Here is a 22241-nt window from a genome sequence, read left to right as displayed (position 1 = left end):
ATGTCAAATGTGAAAAATAAAGCTCAGAGAAGGTGAAAGGCTTGATGACCGGCGCGAAGAAATGCGCGTCTGTGAAGTGAACGGACTTGAGCTATTCGTAACCGATCGTAGCGCTTCGGGGCGCTTCGCTGCCAGTGTGTCCTAGGCGTTAGATAGATAACAATCTCCAATAAGTTCTACAACAAATTAGGTAATTGTGCGCGGGTTTGTGACGTTAATTATTGACGTTAGTGACTGTGGCTAGCTAGTTGATTCACTTTTCTTCAGAGAAACTTAATGATAAATTGGGCAACGGAACCTTCCACTCAATACAGCAAGCAACGTTTTTGGGACCAAGACGGAAGATTTTGACACCAACACTGTGTATACATGCACAAACCCTAACCCCAAAATGTTAAGAGGGAAATAATAATATATATAAAAAATGTACAGTAGCAATATGAGAAAATATATGTTGTGGTGACTTGCTAAAGCAGACCCAATTATTAACTGCGTTTCACTGTTCGTAACTAACAGTGAAAAGGGGCCGAACCGGAAGTTGGATGTCTTCTCTTGCCCGATTTGCTCGATGGCTTTATCGACAAACAATAGCATACTTAAACTGAATTGGAGATAATAATTGGCCCCTTTAGCCAATTACAAGCAGTGGATACCCATTAGATTTAAAATATTTTCAATAACGAAGATACCATCTGCAAAGACTGCAAGACGTCAGGAGACCCATCACCGTCCCTGCTGAAAATCAGGTAGCAGTAACGTACGCTACTAGCGTTAGCCAGCTAGCTAACTAGTTAGCTGGGAGTTGGTCATTTGCTCTATTTGAACAGTAAGTACTATGGGAGTGCAAATAGCTAGAGCCATCTAACTAAGCAATAAATAATACATGTGACGTGGTTGGCACAAGTTAGCTGTCTTGCTATGTACTGTATCAGCTAAATATACCTCATTCACACAGCCCTAAATAACACACACAAATGTTGACTGCGCGGAGCTTGGTAACTAACGTTATTCAACTAACTTTATCTAGACTCGAGCGAGTGAAATCTACAATAATGTCAGTGGCATTAATTTATGACAACACATGAATGGTCATTCAACGACAGTGGGTTCCACACCAAAAAATATTTAGAGCCAATCATCAGCCCACCGCTCTGTGTTATTCTTGGAACATTGCAGGGCTTTATAGCCAGTTAAACAAGCGTGCTTTAATTGCTGACTGCTTCGTAACTTTTTCAGAAAGTTGGCTACCTTCCTAGCTAAGAATGTTGATGTTCATTTCATAGTCATCATTTATGAATACATGCACCTGTCTTAAGTGGCTCACTGTCACTAGTATGTCAGTTCACAGTAGTTCGTTGCTTAAATTCTTAACCCCGTAACAATACTAGGCAACAGCGTAGCCACAACAGGGATATTGCACTTCAGAAAACGAATAACTAGTAAGCTACACCAACTGTTCATAATGCGTATGTAATATGAAATACTATTTGCATCCTTAGAATTGTTGCTAGTTTAGCCAAGGCAGGGGCATTGGTAGCTAGCCAGCCAGCCAGCGAGCAGTTAGCTATGCTTATGACACAGCGTGTCCCCCGTTTCTAGCGCAGTCCGCATGCGTAACGTGTCATACCATTTTGGGGTTACTTCAGTTCAATTAAATATTAGTAAATGTAAGTTCTTTAGAATATCATATTTAAATTCGTTAAAGTTGGATGTTATTATAACATTTGAAAACGAGTCTTGGCATTACATGGAAGTGAAAAATACACTTTTCACGTCTGTGACCTTAGAACAAATCTGAATCTCGTTCCAGAATTGTCTGCAATGTTTTTAGTTTCCAAGCGATTAAGAAAGGCCGAGGTTACCAGCACTAGCTATCTGTCACTAGCTTTCTATAGGGGCTGAACGGGTGTGGTCGGTAAATCCATCATACTATTCAAGTCATTGCTGAGGCCTATGGTCTTGGAGAAAATGCCTCAATATTGGGGGAAACCAGCATGTTTCTGCGAAGCATGGAAGTTAAAGATTTGAAAGCGAACTCTGACTGATGGACCAGGCAAATGTGGTTAGAGTAAGTGTTTATGGTACTTGAGCATGGCCTGACCCTTATCCTTTTAAACTCACTGAACCTGTCATCAACAAAATAATAATTGTAGTCATATTATTCACCAGTTTAACCCCATGTCAGTATTAGAGATCTGTGCTGTCTTAGTGAACAACTGTTTATAGAGCTGCCCACCCGATGCTGTGTATGGTCTTGTGTGCTATCTGGAAAAAAGCCCAATGAGACCCATGTTTCAGCATGGAAAAGTTTTTCTTCTTCCTAAACTCATACAACAGATACAAATGTCTATTAAAATTGATATATTTATAATTTCTGGTAGTGTGTTGATAAATTGTTGTTATTGCGATTAAACAATCCTAAGGTGCTTTACAGGAATGAATCCCGGCCAGGTCTGTGCCTGTGATGGTCAGTACTATAATAGGTCTGCGTAGAAGTACAGAGACGGCAGCACGGTATCTATAGAACTGTAGCATCATGCTAAGATCTGGTGATTGAGGGGCTTAGAAGGGCTAGATTGTGGACATTGTGATCCCATTATCTTCTGGAGGTGAGTGTTGGGGGATGTCATTGCTGCTGCACTGTCCTTGGAGAGGAATTGGAAAGCAGGGTGAAAGTGAGAGCTTCTCACTGTTTATGCAACAAACAGTAGGCCCGTAAGGGCCCCACGCACCTGGCAACAGGGTTTGCCTTGCCCACACCAGCAGCACTGGAGAGGAGAAGCATAGGGTGCCTAGCGTGAAGTGCATGCTGTTTTCACCCCCACCGATGAACCATGTGAAACACTGGCTTTCTGCTGTGGAGGTTCATAGGGCTCTCCTCCTTGCTATCTACGAATTGTAGACATGAATTTCCTAGAATTTCCTTTTAATGCAGTAACGCAACACTGTAATACCAAGCAGCACTCTTATCTGTTAAGTTCATAATTGTTTAGTGAGCTATTGGATTCAGGCTACTTCTGAACTTGTGCACAGCATGCTTTATATGTAAGGGCTATTCACAATACTCTTGGTTTTGCGCACACACAGATTTAGGTCTGACTGTGACAGATATAAGGCTTATTTCAAGGCTCCTCCTGCATCTTGTTCAGCGCTCAGTCTTTTTGAAAAGCTTTGAAATATCAGCTTGGTGCACATAGAGCCGTTATCACCACAGCATAGCTATGTCGGCATATTTAAATGCTCCCTCCTTGTTAAAGAGCTGTATAAGGGTTTCCAACCTATACAGGCCTGGCTTCTTCAACATCCCTTTCTGTCCCATTCTCTTCCTCCACCAGCATTCCCTTTCTGCTGACGGCAGTGAGTAGTGCCTCTGGATCCTTGAGCAGTATCTGTCATCTCAGCCTTCAGAACCAGGGCTTCACCAGGGGTCCACAGGGAGCCTGCAGTAGCAGAGAGGCTAACTGCAGAACTATAAGCTAACTAAGCCCATCCCATTAGTGTGTTTTGGTAAAGGCAATGGATGGATGAATCTCTCTGCTGAGTTATGCAAACTCATTGACCTGCTCAATGAACAATCGGGCAATCAGGCTATGGCTGTTAGCAGACTATGTATGCTGGTACGAGCATTGTTACCACTGCTTGTAGGATGGTTCATCCTTGGAATGTGAATGACCTTCGTTGTCCAACCATCACATTGGATTCTCATCTCCTCCCAGATTGAGCTTTTAGGCCTAACGGGGATGCTGTAGGGTTGTTCTCTGGTTAAGGACCATTGACCTTTAGCTTCACATTAGTGTTAGCCTGACAAGTTTATTTTGGGTGCTTTCCTTCTATTTGAGCCATTTTTTTACTCTGGTCTTCCAACCGAAGGTTCTGTGAGCATAACTACTACAAGTTTTTTGCACTATTCTTGCACTCTGCTATGTTAAGGATATATTTTTTTTTTGTGGTTGGTTGTTTAATTGGTGTTGTGGTTGCATGAAATCAAAGCTCTGTTTTACCTATCCGGCGTCCTCAACTGAGGAGAAAAACAAAGCACAACAAGGGATGGACTAATGGAAGAGAGAACCCCTGCAGATTAGCCAAGTAAACCATTTAGCCTAGCTTTGAGGTCATCGCTCCTGCCTTCATTTGAATGACACAAAGAGGTGGCCAATGGCCAGGACCAAGACATGGACAACTTTTTGCTTAGCAACTCCGCCATGGTAACTCCACCCTTTTCCAGGAGGGACTGGTCCTCTTCATTACCTTGATAAAAATAGGAAGTGACTTATCCAGGGTGCCTGTAGCTCACTAATCAGCGCTAATCTAATCCACAGCAGATTAGAGCTGGGGCAGGCATGTAAGATACTGCCTACATGTACATGATTTCCTACCTGCCTTCCTGAGGCGAGTCTCTTGTCTATGTAGCACTCATTACCTCATTCCCATGTGCATCTGACTTGGAGTGGAGTGGATAGGCGAAAGTGTAATTTCTGGGGTCTTCTTCATCTGACTTCTCTGGGTCTCTGGGACTTTTCGAGAACTGGGACATCTGGGGATCCCAATCTGCTGTGCGCTGACCGGACAGTTCTGGTGGACACTCCTCCTTCACCAGTGAGATCTGGTTGTGTTCTTGCTGGCATCATCGAAATCTCCCCCAGTTCCTTCAGTGGGATTATAATGGCTGCTCAGCAGGACAAGCTGTGACGAACCGTTGTCCTCCCCACACCTCTTTGATTTAAGTTTTATATTTTGTGTGGTTTCGGTTGGAACACTTGATAAAGCCAAGATGCTGAATCAAAGCGCGGTGATGATCTTCACTGGGATCTGTGGGGCGTTGGTGGTCATGGCCATGGCCTACTACGTCTACTGGTAAGAACAAACCTGGGGGTAGGGAGGTGGGTTATGGACACAGGTCAGGTGGGTACTGATGGCTCTCGAAAGTTTCTGGCTCTGGATGGCTGATGAGTTCTGGAGCTAATAAATAAATGTCATGAGTCTGCATTTAGCAAATTGATTGTCCAGTCAGTCTCTTTTGGTCTTATTTAGTTACAAATGGAATTGAGTGTAGTATATTTATTTTTTGCTTTTGCAGACCAGACATAGAGCTGGTCTTTGTTAGGGATTGTTGTGTTGGCTTGGAAATTGCAAGGCTCAATCCAACACCTGTGAACTTCCTCCTGATATGCCATAGAGAAGAGACAGCTGTTGTCTCTTGTAAGCTGCTTTAACCCAGTGTCTAATCCGGCCTTCGAGCTGAACTGTGCCACGGGCAGCCTTTCGCTCTCTCTGCATCCAGGTACTTGTTTCCACAACCGGCCCTTTGCTTACAATAATCCCCACAGAAGTTAGCTTTGTCATGACAATATGTGATGCTCTGAGACTTTGGAGAGTCTCACAGGTGCAATAAAGAAACACCCTTTGTTCTCACGTTGCTTTTTGAGAAATGTGCCTCTGAAGCCTGGAGAGGCTGGTGAGGGAAAGTGATGAACTTGATTGAGAAATAAGTCATGCGACTGAGTGTGTGGCATGACCTCTGAATATGCAATGAGTTTGGGGGGCCAAGGATCAAGTGAGGTGCTTACTGGCTTTGCAGCTTTGTTTTGGCTGTGATGTTGGGCAATCTGAGCACTTGACAGATGGAATGAGTTTGCACTTTGTTCACCCCATTTTGGCCCTTAGGTGGAGGCGGAGCACTGTGCGCGCGCGCGCACACACACACACACACACACACACACACACACACGTTCTCTTACAGTTTTAAGATACAGCAGTTTAAAAGTTATCTTGTACAACACAGCACTTACTCTGAACCTGATACAATGTCTCACATCTGGATACCATGGGTAGTCGGACCATTATTCTCTTTTTTGGTGGGAAGTTATTTTTTTCCAGGCTCCCACGTGATTCAAGTGTTCATTAAAGAAATTGATTATTTTCTTCCAACCTCCACTTCACTGACTGCACAAATGCACATGCACACCTTTTATTTTTTTTATCGTGGGGTCTTGGGTAGGGATGGAGATTTGAACTGATTTCACTATTCGAATAGTATCCGAAATTATTTTCGAATATCCGGATAATCTATTTTATTAATGTGGTTCCGTTATGTAATTAGCCTGACGTGACGCAAAGCATACAGTAAACACATGAACCACCACACATTCTGGCAATAATTGGGACTGTTAAACTATTAAATTAAATAAGGGTTGAATAAAGAAAACAAATGAAAAATAAATTTATTAACATGACGAAAAGACAATGAACTTGAAAAAACGCTGCGTCTTCAGACGTAGGCTCTAAGTTTGGCGGAAAAGCGATTAGCCTATTATTATGTGAAATAAAAAGTAGGCTACATTGGACTAAATTAAACACATTGGGTAGGCTATCCTCCATAAAAACGAAAGACACACGGAGAAATATTGCATATTAACTTGGATATTAACTTGGAACCGGAATCCTATAGGATACGGTGCGCCACCACACATTGCGAACATAAACAGCCGACAACGCTAGCTCTACATGGCTACTGGTAAGAAAATAAATAAGCCACAACTGCATTAGCCATACGCATTTTTATTCAGGAGAATTAGCATGTAAACATGCTCAGGGGAGAGGCTAGTACGGAGTCGATTTACGAGCAGGCCGGCGTAGAAAAGACCGCAGGAACTGAGGTTGTTGCGTGGTACTGCTTAGCCAGGACACTATGCTTCTTGTAGCGCCAAATGAAATGAAAGGAGACTCGTAGCAGAACGCAGGCGTAGCCTACCTTTTTTGATGGTTTTCATCATTTTCTAACGTCACAACTTTCACAACATGACGCGATGGCTTTTCAATAAAACCTTTTTTTTTATCAAACTATGCTCATAAGTATTCGAAAAAAGTATTCGAATACTAACTAACTTTAGGATATCCGGATATTCGATTAACCACGCCCATCCCTAGTCTTGGGAAATAAAATTGATCTGTTGGCCATTGAGCATGTCATGGTTGCAACTTCCTTGTTTGGCTCTTTAAACATAATGTTAATGTTGGGTCTAAACAGACCAAAGAGCTTGAACCTTCACCTGACTGGTCAATCTTGGGTGTGTATAGGTAGCTATTAGTTGATTATTGAACCCCTAAAAGGATCATTTAATCAAACTGTAAGAACTGAAGCAAGACTGGAATGGGAGGGTGAGTTAATTAGTAATAGGAGGGAGGGGGGGGGGGGGAAGAGAGAGAGGGGAGAGAGGTTGTTAGGGTGTCCCACAGCAGGAGGCATCCCTGGAGAAGCTGCAATCACTCTGGGAGGATACGGGTACACACATGTACACACTCTTTCTCTTACTTTTCTTTCTCGCGCACACTTTCATTCTTTCTCCCTCAGACGCACACACTGGTAAATCTGTTCATCTAGTTTCAATGAATGCACTTTTCACTATGGGCTTGTAGCAACTAAGCTCCACTCTCACAATGTGTATCTTGAAGTATGTGGTCTGAAACAGCAAAGTTGATTGGCTAATTCTCTAGGCACGAGATTGTACTCGTTTCTTATTGCAAGCCAATGCAGGTTTCTTTGATATTGAGTACGTTTTGGGGGAAGGGCCCGAGTGATTGCAAAAGAGTGCAGGAAGATATGAAGCCAGTCCTTGACTAACTTGTATGTAGGGCAAAGGTTAGAGAAGGGCTGCGGGATTCCAAGGAATCTGGAGTGCCACAGTTATCTCTAAACAGACTCTCAACCAGGCTGGAAAGGGTGAAGTGTTCTCTTCCTGCTGACCAGGCCAGATTGTGAGGGATAGGAAGCCATCACTCTCTGCTCGTCTGTTTGTCCTTGACCAGAGAGGCCACAGTTGGTCTTATCTATCCTGTGGATGGTTGAGTCTTGTTGAAGAAAAGGCTTCTCTGAAGGTTGGGCTTATCTCTCGATCCAGGTGATCTGATTGGCCCCTGTGTTTTGCAACGTTGGTGCACAGCTGGGAAGTCGTGGTTGGACCCTCAGGCTCTCTTCTGTGACGTTCGCAGCTAAGCACACACGTCTACACAACCCAACAGACATCCCACCCCCCAACACACGCATGGTTGTGACCTCTCCAAGATGCACAAGACAAGACATTGTTGGAATGTCCCGTCTGAGTAAGACAGTCATCTGGTCAGCTTTTGTAACGCTGTCCATGTGGGTCAAAGGACTCTAGGCAGCAACACGCACACACCCTGTCACACTCAGACACTGCATGACGTTTTCTCTGTCTCCTGCCTGTCTCTGGCAAGCCTGCTATTGGACCACATCGTGGGAGCAGGGTGGTTCTGCGAGAACAGAACGCTGACTTCTCCTCTCATAGGAGCTCCGAGTTCCCTCAGCTGTAAGGCAACGCCAGACGTCAGCAGAGGATCCACATCAGAGACTCGTCACCCTAGAGATGATAGTTAGGAGACAGCAGGGAAGGTGGAGGAACGTGGCCAACAGGGAAGATCAACCAGTGATGTTCATGTTGCTTGATGGTTGGGTGTGAATGCAGTTGATAGGAACGCTAAGTGATGGTGGTGACTGTGATGGAGGGGTTCCCTCAGGAGGGGGTCTCTTTGTGAGCGTGCAGTGTCAGTTTGAGGGCTTTGACTCAGCGGTCTGGATGACTTATGTCGTGGAGATGCACAGTCGTCTCTCACTCCTTTTCTTCCATGCTCTGTCATTAATTTAACTCACTTCTGTTTAGACAGAAGGAAGTGTGCAGTTCTGGTCTGATGCTCGGTAGCTGTGGCACTCAAGAAGTCTCAACCACTGGTTCTGTTTCAGGACGCTCGACACTCCGTCTAGGATGAGTTCGTGGATGACCTTTCCGTGCTTCTCTGGTCTGCTAGGTTAGGGTGGGGAAGACTGGGTTGGAGGGGAGGAGGAGTGAATTGGCCTGTGTTCTTCTCTGGTCTCTGCTAAGCCAGAGAGGAGAATGCTCACTGTTGTCATCAGATAATCAAGTCATGTTTCTTTGCTTCAACTACCCCCCACCCCACCCCCCCCCCCCCACCCCCCTTCCAGGTCTGTGATACTGAGCGAGGGGCCGTGCAAGCGGGGCTTGTAAAAGGAACTCACCGTGGTAAGGAACCAAGACTCGTGCTCTCCCGAATCCCACACGTTCTGCAGAACCCCGGCCGCAACCTTTTTGGTGTCCTTTTCACATCCACCTTCATCCTGCCGCCATTGTTTCACAACAACACACCCATCTTAGCTCTCCTTCTCTTTTAATGCCCTCTCCCTCCATCCTTCCTACCCCCAGGTCGGTCGTAGTGTGTGTGTGTGTGTGTGTGTGTGTAGAGTGGAGCCTAGCTGGGCTCTCCAGGCTCCTGACAGACATGGGGCTGATGGGCTATATCAAGACCCTGTTCGTCCTGCAGCTGCTCATGGGCTTTGTGTTCGTGGTCAGCGGCCTCATCATCAACTTCATCCAGCTGTGCACCTGCCTGCTCTGGCCCTTTAACAAACAGCTGTACCGCAGGATCAACTGTCGGCTCTCCTACTCTCTCTGGAGCCGTGAGTCACTGCTTTCCTCCTGTGTGTGTGTGTGTGTGTGTGTGTGTGTGCTTATAGTTTGTGTAACTAGCATCATGTTGCTCCCATGTCTGCTTGATGGGGTGTGATGTCTGCCTTTTTGAGTGGTGTATGTAGTGTTGAGGGTGGGGTGTGTGTGTAACTCTTACAGTATGTTGGTCCTACGTCTGCTAGCATGTGATAGTTTGTCTGTGTGGTTGTCGTTCTGCAGAGCTGGTGATGCTGCTGGAGTGGTGGTCAGGGACAGAGTGCACCCTCTACACAGACCAGGCCACGGTGGACAGGTTTGGCAAGGAGCATGTCATTGTCATCCTCAACCACAACTACGAGATCGACTTCCTGTGTGGCTGGACAATGTGTGAACGACATGGAGTGCTGGGGGTGAGTGTCCTCACTCCCTCTCCCTTCCCTGCTCCCTGTTTCTGTTTCACTCACCTCACTCGCCTCGCTCAACTCACTCATTCTCTCTTTCTGACTGTCCCTTTGTGTAAATCTGCAGAAATGAAAAGCAAGGCTGTCTGTATCTCATGCCCTCTTGTTGTTTATTAAGCCGCAGTTGTTTTGTTTACCCAGAGTTCCAAGGTGCTGGCCAAACACGAGCTGCTGAAGGTGCCACTGATTGGTTGGACCTGGTATTTCCTGGAGATTGTTTTCTGCAAGAGGAAGTGGGAGGATGACAGGGACACCATCTTCAGCGCACTCAACAGACTCAAAGATTACCCTGAGTTTATGTGGGTAGGTATGGCCCTTGGTGTGTGTACTCCTTGTTGAACTTAACTACTTGTCCACCTGCGAGCCATTTCATAATTCAAAGTCAGTGTTTCCCACAGATTAGAAAGCATTTGTGGCGGGGGGTGGGGTTTGTTTCATGTCAGACCGGGGGACGGGACAGGGGGGACTTCAAAATAATTCCTTTGTTAATAATTCGTTACACAGAACTTTATTATTTTAATCCAAAATGATTCACACCTTTACAGAATCAACAACAACAAACAAACAATTTCTGCATATGCAGGTAGCAACGCTAGTGCTAGATAACTATTTAACTGGTTGGCTCCCTGACGCCGGGTAAGTAGCTAGGGCTCCTGAGACTGCTCATCAAAAGGACAAAGGGGGACCCACTTGTCTAACCACATACGCCTAACGTGTGCTGACGTTGTGACTGTGTGTGTGTATGTGAGAGAGACGTGTGATTGACAAGAAAGGAAATGCAGCTGAACGAATACGCTGCGTGTTTTAGCCTAAATAGTTTTGTGTGTGGCAGCCGGTGTTGATTCTGTGGCCCATAACCGAGTTTTAGTGAAGTCCAACCACAGAGATAAATCATAGGTCTGTGATATTTTGATATTGAGAGACTTTTTTATTTTTTGGGGGTCCGAACTCCTGGTACTTTTGTGTAGTTCTGGCCTTGGCTGTAGGTGGCGTCCTGTCTCCAGGATGAATGTAGATCAGTGTGACGTCGGCCATGGTCCTAATGGCATAGCTAATGCAGTTGAGAGGCACATGCTGTGCCCCCACCAGACGTTTCCTCTCCACGTGAGGCTTTACAGGCCTGGGTGAGATTTAGAACCATCTAGAAGTCTGATCTGATAAGCCTGCTGATGCAAACTCCAGTCACTGAACAAGACACCTCCTAAACACTGGCCTGGGTTAACTTACAACCGAAAATAATAATCAACCATGAGAGGATTCGTTGGCAAAGGGCTGTGTCAGGATGGGAAGGCGTTTTGATGTGAAAATAGTTCTATCTAGTGTAAGGTTGCAGCATGCCCACCTGATTTGTATTCAACCTAGAAAAGCTGTGAAGGAGGATGGTACTACAGGAAAAAGGTCACCCCAGCCCTGTGTCTTTCCCTGTGTGTGTTTCTATGTGTGTTCTGTGCATGTTTGTGTCCTTATCTAAAAGTTCACCACCTTCTCCTCCTGTCTAGTTCCTGCTGTACTGTGAAGGGACCCGCTTCACAGAGAAGAAGCACCAGATCAGTATGCAAGTGGCAGAGAGCAAAGGCCTGCCTAAACTCAAGTACCACCTCCTACCCAGAACCAAGGGTTTCACCACCACCCTGTCCTGCCTGAAGGGCACTGGTGAGGGAGACATGCTTACACACGCGCTCTCACACACACTCAAACTAGCACAAATAAACATGCCCTCTATCCGTCTCACACGTAAGCTGTTCTATAACTAGTCTGATTAGATCTCTTTCTCTCCTCTCATCCTCTCTGTCTCATCCCCCTGTTTCAGTAACGGCCGTGTACGATGTGACCCTGAACTTCAAAGACAAGAAGAACCCTACTCTGCTGGGCATTGTCAACGGCAAGAAGTACAGGGCAGACATGAGTGTCAGGTGGGTTCCCAAACACAGCTCGTTCACTGGGACAGTGCCAGGTGGGTTCACTGGGATGGCATCGCCAGGCTGATGGAAGAGCTGAGACAGGTCCCCGAGTCACGTGTTAGGAACCTCTTGGCATCTCTCCAAAGCTTGTTGGACCTGAACAATGAGCGAGAGAGCGAGCGGACCTTCCTCAACCTGGCTGGAAGGCTGCCCATCACTTTACAGCATTGAGATTATAACTGGTCTTGACTGCTGGGCTTGTCACATGACCAAAAGGTTCATAACGAACCATCGTTGTGTTTACCCAATTTTACCCTATACAAAAGCAAATAAATGTTTTTTTCTTTTAACCTTCGCAATGTGGGGGGTCTGAGACAGCCCAACGGTTAAAAGAAAATGCTTCACTTTGTTTTTGTATGCGGTAAAGTTGTCGCAAACGACGGTGGGTCACAATGAATGATGGGTCAGAATGACCCGAGGAGAACACAAGGGTTAAATAGGCCAGATGCTAATATGAGTCAGCGCCTGCCCCCAGGTGGTCAGACCATGTTGTAGCAGCTTCTCCCCCATACAACCCTGCATGGAGCTTACGTTTTCTCCCTCGGCCAACAGGCGCTTCCCTGTGGAGGAGATCCCCTCGGATGAGAAGGAGTGTGCTAGCTGGCTTCACAAGCTCTACCAGGAGAAGGTGAGACCAGGAACCTTCTTTAAAGATTCTAAATCTACAAATTCCCTGTGGGGATCTGAATTAGGTTGTGTTTTTTTCAATGTGTATAGGCTGAGACTAGTGTTTCTGTGGAAATCCTCTACTAATGTGTGTGTGTGCTTCCCTCCCTCCTTCCCAGGATGCACTGCAGGAGCACTACCATAAGGAGGGCTGTTTCCCAGGCCCCACAGTCACCACCCCTCGCCGTCCGTGGACGCTGCTCAACTTCCTTTTCTGGGCCACGTTGCTACTCTCGCCCCTCATCAACTTTGCCTGCGGTGTGGCGGTCAGCGGCTCGCCACTCCTCATAATCGGCTTTCTCCTTTTCCTCATCGTAGGTGGGTACATGCGGCCTACGGGTTCTTTCAGCTGCCTACGCACACCCCTTCCCAGTCTCATCTACTTCCACCCTCCCTGCAACCTGGAAAAATAAATTGCTAATTGTCTTCCTTCTGGGAAATTTTACTTCACTTTGCAGCTGACCTGGGCACTTTTCCCCCTGATTTAGTGACAGAAACTGCTGATATGTATTGTCCAGGAGTCCGTTCTTTGTATATCGCTTATTCCAAGATTAAATGACACATCCAAGATGACATCATCTTGCTAACCATGATAATTGCGTGTTAATGCATTGGTTTAAAAGGTGGTATGTATCGATAGTATAAACTTTGATCAGCAACGCCGCTATTGGCTGCTCACCATGGCCAAAAAGAACCCCGTTGTTTTCTGCAACAGAGCCAAACGGAGCAAGAGCTTGCTCTCGAAGGTTACTCCAAATTTGAAGATCGAGTCAGAACGCCAGGGAATACTTCAAAGTCTGCAAAATCCAGGAAAGAGGGCTGGTGAAAAAGTAGCAGACACATTTAAATGTATAGTTGTGACCATGTTAGATGTTTTATTGCTTATTACAGTAGGCTAGGCCTTTATGTTTTTGTATTTTCCTAATTACTTTATCATCTTTATTGGCACATCATTTAACGTGGTTCCAACAAATTAATGTAAATGACACCCTCTTGAGAGAACCAATATCTCTCAAAAGGTATAGCCTATCGCACTGTGCTAAAGGATCGGTTTATCACGCAATGCACGATTAATTCGGGTTCATGTTAAATTCTGCTAATTATCCTTGCACCTTTTGCGACAGGTTGTTGTCGTAAAAACAGACAAGACATGGCTGTGACAGACTTCCTGTATCACCTCTGCTTATAAAGCCGCAATCAAATCTTGTTTACATCAAATGAGCCTGCTCCCGAGCAGGTTTAAGATAACTGACTTGTTGCTATGACGGCAAGTCCAGAATGAGCGTCGAAGAACAGAAAAATCCAAGATCATGACAAATCCGTTATCATATTCAAATTCAGCTAACTGAGTTAGCGACGTACGAAGAACGGGTCCCTGGGCAGGTGTAAGAAATCTGTTTTCATATGACCCTCCAGAAGGCCTGCCTGGGTGGGAAGCCTTGTCCGTCTCACTGTTTGTTCTGTTTGGTCCCCCGCAGCCTCTGTAGCCATCCGCCGCCTGATTGGTGTGACCGAGGTGAAGAAGACAGGCTCCAGCTACGGCGACCAGGAGGCCAAGAAAGAAAACTAGAGGCCCCCAACACCCCCCCCACCCCTCCTTGTTTGCCGTGCAACCCCCCCTCCCCACTTTAAGCCATCCTCCATGCTCTGCCAGCCACAAGGCTGAGTGGGGGGGGGGGGGTTGACGAGATTTAACCAACAGACCAGAGTGAGAGATATTGTATGAAAGAGAGGGAGAGAGAATGAATGAATGGAGAGAGAAGGAAAGAGTGAGCGAGAGATGACTGGAGGGAGAGACGTGAGAACAGAAGGTCTGTGAGTGTGGGTCTCTGAGGAGTAGGAGAGAGCTTCAGGGCTGACAGACACTGACAGGGGTGGTGTTGTTCTCATGTTAGGACCATGGTTTTCTCCCCGGCTCTCAATCTTCTCTCATCTCCCTGACCCCCACTTCCCCGTCCACCCACCAACCCCTGAACCCACTCAGGTCACCTGAACAGCCAATCAGCTTGCTCCAATGCAGCGCAAGAAGCCCACTTCCTCTTTTTAAGGTGCCCCCACTCCACCTCCTGTCACCTGCTCTGTTCATCCAGCCAACTACGGCCGAGACGATTCCTCTGGAGACCAAGCCCATGAGAAGCTTACCTCCTCTCTTACTTAGGGCTTTTTTTTTTGATTTGCAGTGCAGATGTAACTTCATTGTTCCTGTAACATTACATGATGTTTCCTAAAGTTCCACCCCTACACTCTTAACACAAACCCAAACAATCCACAAACTAGCACTCCTGCTAGGAGCCTGTACGAGCAAGCTCCCCTGCTATCTAACCTTGTAATGGAAGGTGTTTTGAGGGGACCCTGTTCCGTCTCCTATCTGATGCTGGCTGTGTTCACATGACTAGATGAAGGGTGACTGTTAAGGACCAGGCACGCATTTGCAATGAAGCCACGTTTAGCAAGCAGAGCCAGGTGCTCCACAGGTTTGGTTTCCGTGATGCAACAAGGGCTCTGAATACAAAGGTCTCACGACAGGCGTAGTTCCTTTCGGGGGTTCCCATACTCCCACCCACTCCACATCCCACTTTAGCCTAGCCTTCACGCTCAGCTCATCTCTCTCCGCTGGTGCTTGGATCTAAGTTCTACGATATTCTCACACCCATAGAAGCTTACACACATTGTCAGAGTGCATTGGATGGCCAGCCTGCTCGGGTTCGTCTTTGCTGAATGACCCATTGTAACCTTGACCAGAGAAGTCACCCCAACCTCCCCCGCTCCATCATTTTAAATGCAGTACAAACTGAGTGAATGCAGAGCTGGACAAAGGAATTGTCAAGCGGTTTCAGCTCACTGAGTAGACTGCACGCAACCGCTGCTCTCCTAGAGTCCTGTCATAGCGTTTGATGTCCAGCTCTAGATTGTAGTATTGTTTTACTTTGCCTTAATTCAAGTTTGCTTATGCTAGGCTGACAGATCCTCCCCCCGCCCATCCCCCCCTAAAACTCCTCTCCTTCTCACCCCATCACTCCTGTCCTCTATTTCCTCTACCTAGGTTTGACTTAGAATAGAGTATTGTGGGTAATGGAGTTTGCTTAGTGTAGGGCTGTAATCATGCGCCACAGTGGGTGAAGTTGCCGACATGTTTGTGGGGTGGCGGGAGCAGTAGGATGTTTATAAATTACAATGCCTCCTGTTCACTACTGTAGCCTGATCATCCTTCATAGCTGAAAATGTTACATTACTTTGCAAAAGCTGCTTAGGAGGGTGGGAGTTTACTGTTTCTGAGGATTTGGCCGATGTTACTTTGGAGGTGTGTGCTACTGGCACTTAGGCATAGACACTGCAATAGCACCTACTCTTGAAACCTCTTACAGTTTATAACTGTTTTTGTTTTATAGATTTGTGATTATTTACAGCGGATTGGTTCTGGTTTGGGTTAACATGGGGGTTAACTCAATTATGTTTGTTCCTTTTCTCTATCCATCCCTTCATATGGCCGAGGGTTAGGTTACTCTGCTATCGTAGCAACTCCACTTGGTAGCAACTGCATAGAAGGGGCAAATGTATGTCATGTTGTCTTTACTGGCACAGCTGTTCGATGCTGTGACAGTACGTAACGAAAGATGTCCTCATCTGTACCTGGGTTTGGGATGACATCCTTTGTTTTATTGTCATATTCACCATGTTGTATGTTCCTCTGTAAGCCCTACTCATCTCTTTAGACTTTAAATGTTTTTTCAACCAGGACAGACTCATGCAAGCCTTAACAGACTGAGAGTGCAGCTTCATTGATTTGTTTTTGCGTGGACATTTAGATGCTTTCTGAGCCCCCAACACCAAACACTCCACAGTATTTACATTCTGTAGCTTACTGTAAAACTCATGTTTCTTAGGGTTAGTGGATGACTTAGCTTGTTGTAAGGCTGAAGACTTGAAGGGTGAAAGGCCCCATGATTCAGATCTGCTCTGAGGTTTAGCTGAGACAGCTCCCCCTTCTCCTCCTCAAGACACCCTCAGTTGCTGCCCGAAAGGCGCTGAGCCTGATGCCAGGAGCTCCGTCTCATTCATTAATTAATTCAACTCACGGTTAGGACCTTGACACATGGGTAAAGTTTGAGAGAGAGATGGTCCACGTCCATGGTTCCTAGTATCCCATCATGCTCTGGTGACGCTCCTCTGGCCGTGTAGGAGCTTGTTCTGATGTACGTAAGATGTAAATATTCTAGAAGGGACAAAAGGTCAAAATAAAGTTTCAACATGATTTAAACGTTTTTTCTTACACTGGAGGTTTTAAATGGAATAAGGGAACAAATCCTCTAACTAGTAATCTTATATTTTTTGTTATGAGTTCTGAAATTGAAGAATGAATTAACAGTAGAAGAAAAGCACTGCAATCTGACCTTTTTTGGCTGTAAAGTTATTTCACTTAAAGTGGCACCTCTTGAATCAGCTCTTATTCATTTGTCTTTTTTCTAAGTATTTGTATCTGTTGTTTCTTCAATTAAACAATTACGAACATTAAAGGATTTAATCACACCTATTCTTTATTCTTAGATTTTGTTTATTTGTCTGGATTTCTCAATGCTGTCTCTGAATGTGGATTGTGAAACAGGATCTCCTTTCAAATTACAAGGTGTAAAAAGCTGTTTAAAGTACTGTAAGCAAGTTTATTACGATGGCCTCTGAGGTGCTAGTGTGTACTTCTGTACTTGTTTCCTCTTCAGTACCATAGGGACCCACATACTCCCTTAAGTGCATCCTCACGTAGCAGCTTGTTGTAGTCAGAAGACATCTCCATCCACTAACCAGGTGCATATGACCTCCATCTTCTCTGCGCACTGGTGTACCACATTACCGCCCATCCAACACCCATCTGCTGTCTGGCGGACTGGAGCAGCTAGACCAGACACCAGGACACTGCCAGGGCACCACAGGAGAGCTCTGCTGTCTGGTGGACTGTATTCAAGTGTCCATATGTACATAATGTCAATGACAATGTGACATTATACTCGACTGTACATAGAGTAGATAGAGATGGTTATGAGCTGTTTCTTTTACAACAACTGAATGAATAATGATGCATCCGTTCTACCAGCGACAAGAGCGTTTTAAGTGGTGAAGTCACACAGGAACAGGAGACAAGATGGCTTATTCACCATCCTGTAGAATAATTGTCCAACAGTTTGATGCACACTGAATAGCAAACTGGGCCTCTACTTTTTTCAGCTTGAAATTCAACTACAGCAACACTAAAGATGTTTGGCCGAAGAACCATACAGAGAATGAGCGCTTCATGTGTGATTAATTTTTTTAATAACTTTGTAATGAATGCAGAAGGACTGTAGATGTATTTATTTTTTGCATGGTGTGCACTGTTGCACATGTTACACCGAGTTAATTCTGACTCAGGGATTTCTTTTAGAGACTGGCTATGGAACAGCTGCGGCTTTCTCTTTGAATTAAAACAAATATTTAAACATTCTGAGGAAGCAGAAAAAGGATGTCTATTGTTGCAATTTTTTAAAAATATTTTAAAAATGTGTTCACAAGAAGGAAGTTGTACTAAAGTAGTCTGTAAAATCACAAAATGAATTAAATCATTTAACACTCACTAATAGGCCTACATGTGTTGAGCAATTGCAGAGGCTGGCTGGATATAAGGAAAGAGGTATGATTTGCTATTGAAAACTCTACAATTGTAATCCAAAAGATTGGAGGGGTGGGGCTAAATATGAATTATATTTTCAATGGGCGGCTGACACAACACGTTTGAGATGTACTGGCATAACTGGTAAATGTTTTACCTCTGCTCTATCAGCAAGTGGTATCATGAGTGGAAACCTTCTCTGGTGTGTCTTTTCACTCGGTTGAACTGTTCTGTTGTCAGCAGAGAGTCAACACAAGATGAGGGTCTAAACGATAGAAACGTTCACAGTGACACAGAACACACAGTCATTTCCATACAATGCTGGTGCCAGCTCCTCTATGTTCTGGGACAGAATATAAAGGAAAGACTTCAGAACACAGTGAGTACTTCAGAGGTATTTAAATCAGGAACAGAGTGAGTACTTCCAGAAGTGAGTACTTCTCATGGCCAGCCGAGCAAAGCGAAGATAGAATTTGTGTTTTCAAGAGGTTCCATCAGGGTATTTCTGTTAATTGATTTGGAATATTAAATATCCTTAGTCAATTATGATTTAGATGTTTTTATTTTTTTTATATGACATATTATGTACATTATTATTATTAGCATAATATGTTCTGTCATATTAATATCTGCAGTGAAAGGAAGCCCTCCAGAGCTGAGGTTACTCCTGCTGGGAAGAGACTGGCTGAAGAAGAGCCTGACAGGAAATATTCTTCTGGACAGGAAGCTGTTCGACCCCTTGCAGGCAGGTGGACATGTGTGTCAGGAGACAGTGCGTCCACGCAGACGGCCGCAGTGTCACTGTGGTCAGCACCCCCCAGAGGTGGCTCCAGTACGCATGGATGACTGGTCTCTGGTGGACAGGAACGTGGCAGACAGCTTGTCCCTGTGTCAGCCTGGGCCCCATGCCTTCCTCATGGTTGTCCCACTAAAGTCCTGCAGGGGCAAGGAGTGTACACTGGAGGACCCCTTGGAGCTGCTGAACCAGGAACTCTGGAGGAGCATGATGGTGGTGTTGACCGGTCATGAGAAACTCACAGGAGTTTCAGTGGAGGAGTATATAGCCAGACACCAGTACCTCAGTGAAATGGTGGAGAGGTGTGGACACAGGTACCAAGTCCTGGACCCAACTGGCGATGATGTCACTCATGTAAAAGAGCTCTTTGAGAAGATTGACTGGATGGTAGCTGGAGATATTGAAGAGGGTGGAGAAGGTTATTTCACCATGAAGGAGAGCATTCACAGAGCCGCAGAGGTGAGGAAGAGAGTGGAGGAGGAGAGAGCAGAGCAAAGAAGAGTGAAGATGCAGAGGAGGAGAGACACACTGAGATCTCTGCTCCAAGGTAAAAATCTGTCTTACAGAGATTTAATGTTTTATTTAACACTGCCACCCCACCCCTGCCGTCCTAACATATACTTGTTACACATGTTCAGAAACATGTGTAGCCTGTTTTTCAAATGAGTTGCGAATGTTTCTTTTGTAGGTTTGCCACATCACAGCACATAAAGAGGTGGCCTGGCCTGTGCTGGCTGGTGGACTGGAGTGGGAACAGGTACCAGGTGTTGGAGAACACAGGTCTGGCTGAGGGCTCCCAGGTTAGGGAGCTGCTGCAGATGATCAAAGTGTGGTGGAAAACGAGGGCGGACGTTTGGTGAGCACACTGTGGGAGTTCTAGGAGAGTAACAGGAAGTTGGTTCAAAGGTCAGAGGAAATCAGTAGAGGGTTGGATAAGGTTGAAAAGGAGAACATCCAGCTTAAACTGATGCTCAAGGAGAAAGAGGGGATAGTGGCAGATGTGAATGAGAGATGCACAGAGAAAGATTACATGGTCACAGACTTGAGGCAGATAAACAAATTGAGGGAGCAAGAAGATGATGAAAGAAAGTTTGAGTATGAGCAAGAGATTGAGGCTCTCATGCAGTCGTGCAAAGAAAAAGATGTGGCTCTGGAAAAGATTGAGAGAGAGCATGGTGTTGAAATCAGAAAGCTTCAAGAGCAGGTAGAACAGCTGAAAAAGAGGAGAGAGGAGGCAGAACAAGACTGGGGCACCACTGCTGAGCTTCAGGAATGGTATCTAGAGAGCGAGTCAAGGTGTGTCGGAATGGAGAATGAAGTGTCAGAACTGAGTCGACAGCTGGAAGAGTACCGGCTCCAGAGTAGAGGGATGGAGCCTGCTGACGCACACGAAGGAGGACCTGTCCAGACTGGGGAGAAAAACGCCTGCTGGCCAGACTGATATCACAAATCTCAGTGAGTAAGAACCAGTGTTTGAAGATCTGTTGCTCGCATCTATAGTCTGTAGGTTTTACTAATGGACTAAACCTGTAAATGTTGTGAGGCATTTGTTAGTATCTCTGTCTGCTTCTCATTCTCTCTGTCTCTCTTTTATTTCTTACTCTCTCCCTCTCCCTCTCTCTCTCCCTCTCTCTCTCTCCTCTCTCAGAGATGGAGTGGAACGTCTCTTCAGAGCAGACTGGAAGTGCACCACGAGCACAGCTTGATGAGGAGGAATGGAGAGATGCAGCAGGACCTGGAGTGCAGAGCGAAGGGATGAGTGGAGGAGGACAGTGTCCTGGCTGAGGGTTGGAGCTGTAGCGCTTGGGGCTGTGGTTGGAGCCGTGGCTGGGTCTGGCTCCGTTGAGGGTTGCCACTGGGGGCATTGTAGGGGCTGCTGCAGAAGAAGTTTGGAGAAAATAGAACAGTTACATTTCTCACAAACAGGCCTCAGGAGATTGTGAACCGTAAATGTGAAATGTGATTACTGGTACAATAAGTAAAAAATAATCCTGTAAAAAATAACAGACAGCTAAGTGCCAGTGGAATGTCAGTGTGGAGTGGCCAGCTACTTTCCAGTCAAGTTACAGTATGTACCAACAACCTTTTTTCAGCTAATAGCGAGCTTTTGGCGAGCTTTCCTCCTTGGCAGATTTTGTGTCAATCAAACTTGAGTTTGAGGAACAAATTTGAGGTGGCGTTTCTTAGTTGATTATATTTCACTATAATACCGAGGGCAGCTTTAAATGTACTACATTTTACATTCTGTTCATTTGCTCTTTTATTCGAAGCGACATGGAAATAATGCATGTAGTACAAGGATTATGTATACAATACTATTGGGGCAAGAAAAGTACAGTTCTAACAGTAGTTCAGCGGTTAGTAGTAAAGAGCAGTCTGGTATTTTAACCAGGCACAAAGCAATAGATTAAAGCACAATACAAAGGATTGGTCTACTGTTAGGGACAGGAGGTTGGCACTGTCATTGGACGATAACCAATACATGGTATATGAGGATGTTTCTATGATGTAGGACTAGGCTACAGAGTTGCAGTGAGCTACATTGGTTTGAAACCGCAGGTAATGATAATTTCACCAGCAAATCGTTAACTTGTAATCTAATGTTAAAATTAGTGCTGTCAGTTTAACGCGTTATTAACGGCGTTGACGCAAACCCAAATTAACGGCGTCAATTATTTTATCGCGCGATTAACGCTCTTTTTGGCCTAGCAAAATTTGTAGTTTTTTTCACATGCTGTTGCAACAACTACCGACGTTAGAAAAACTACAACACCACACCGGATCTAGCTAGACCGGAAACAAAACAACAGGCACGCCAAACACTCGTTTGGCTTGCGAGCTGGCTAAAGAGTAGTAGCAGAGCCCGTTTACGGATATTAGACATTCTCTGGTAGTAGGCTAACGTTACGTTTTGAGTTGATGACGAGCGCGAGATGCCGAAATGGATGCCAATAAGATTCTGAATGGAAAGTTTGCTTTTAAAAAGTTGCCAAATGGTTCTATTGACAAGACCAGTGATCTGTGTGTTTTGTCGTTGTAAACTGAGCTATCATCGCAGCACGTCCAGTCTGAAATACCACTTGATGGCCAAGCACACAGCTGATGCGAATTCTCTGCCCCCTCGTCAAAGCCAGGCGATTGCAATGTTGTTTTCAATAAAAAAAATATTTGCACAAAGCAATCCGAACCACTTTTCTATGTTGATAAGAGCATTAAAATTTGAAAAAAGATTGGGACAAA

General features: G+C 45.3%; 1 protein-coding gene across 2 annotated transcripts; it reads left to right on the top strand.

The window, feature by feature from the left end:
* Positions 1-261: 261 nt before the first annotated feature.
* Positions 262-17098, top strand: LOC146234297 (1-acyl-sn-glycerol-3-phosphate acyltransferase gamma-like). Of its 2 annotated transcripts, XM_084689255.1 has the most exons (10): positions 266-746; positions 8999-9056; positions 9237-9490; positions 9720-9889; positions 10082-10243; positions 11440-11593; positions 11751-11853; positions 12454-12529; positions 12687-12885; positions 14046-17098. In XM_084689255.1, exons 3-10 carry the CDS (start codon positions 9313-9315, stop codon positions 14135-14137), a joined length of 1134 nt encoding a protein of 377 aa, XP_084545381.1. In that variant the 5' UTR covers positions 266-746; positions 8999-9056; positions 9237-9312; the 3' UTR covers positions 14138-17098. The 2 variants fall into 2 exon arrangements, with proteins under 2 accessions (XP_084545380.1, XP_084545381.1); XM_084689254.1 differs by lacking the exon at positions 14046-17098 and having other exon boundaries at positions 262-746; positions 12687-13019.
* The last annotated feature ends 5143 nt before the right edge of the window (positions 17099-22241 follow it).

This window comes from Hypomesus nipponensis, chromosome 23 (assembly GCF_054491055.1).
Source record: "Hypomesus nipponensis isolate SF chromosome 23, ASM5449105v1, whole genome shotgun sequence".
Classification (NCBI taxonomy): Eukaryota; Metazoa; Chordata; class Actinopteri; order Osmeriformes; family Osmeridae; genus Hypomesus; species Hypomesus nipponensis.
Note: the sequence above shows the minus strand (reverse complement) of the source record. Positions and strands in the feature narration are given on the sequence as shown.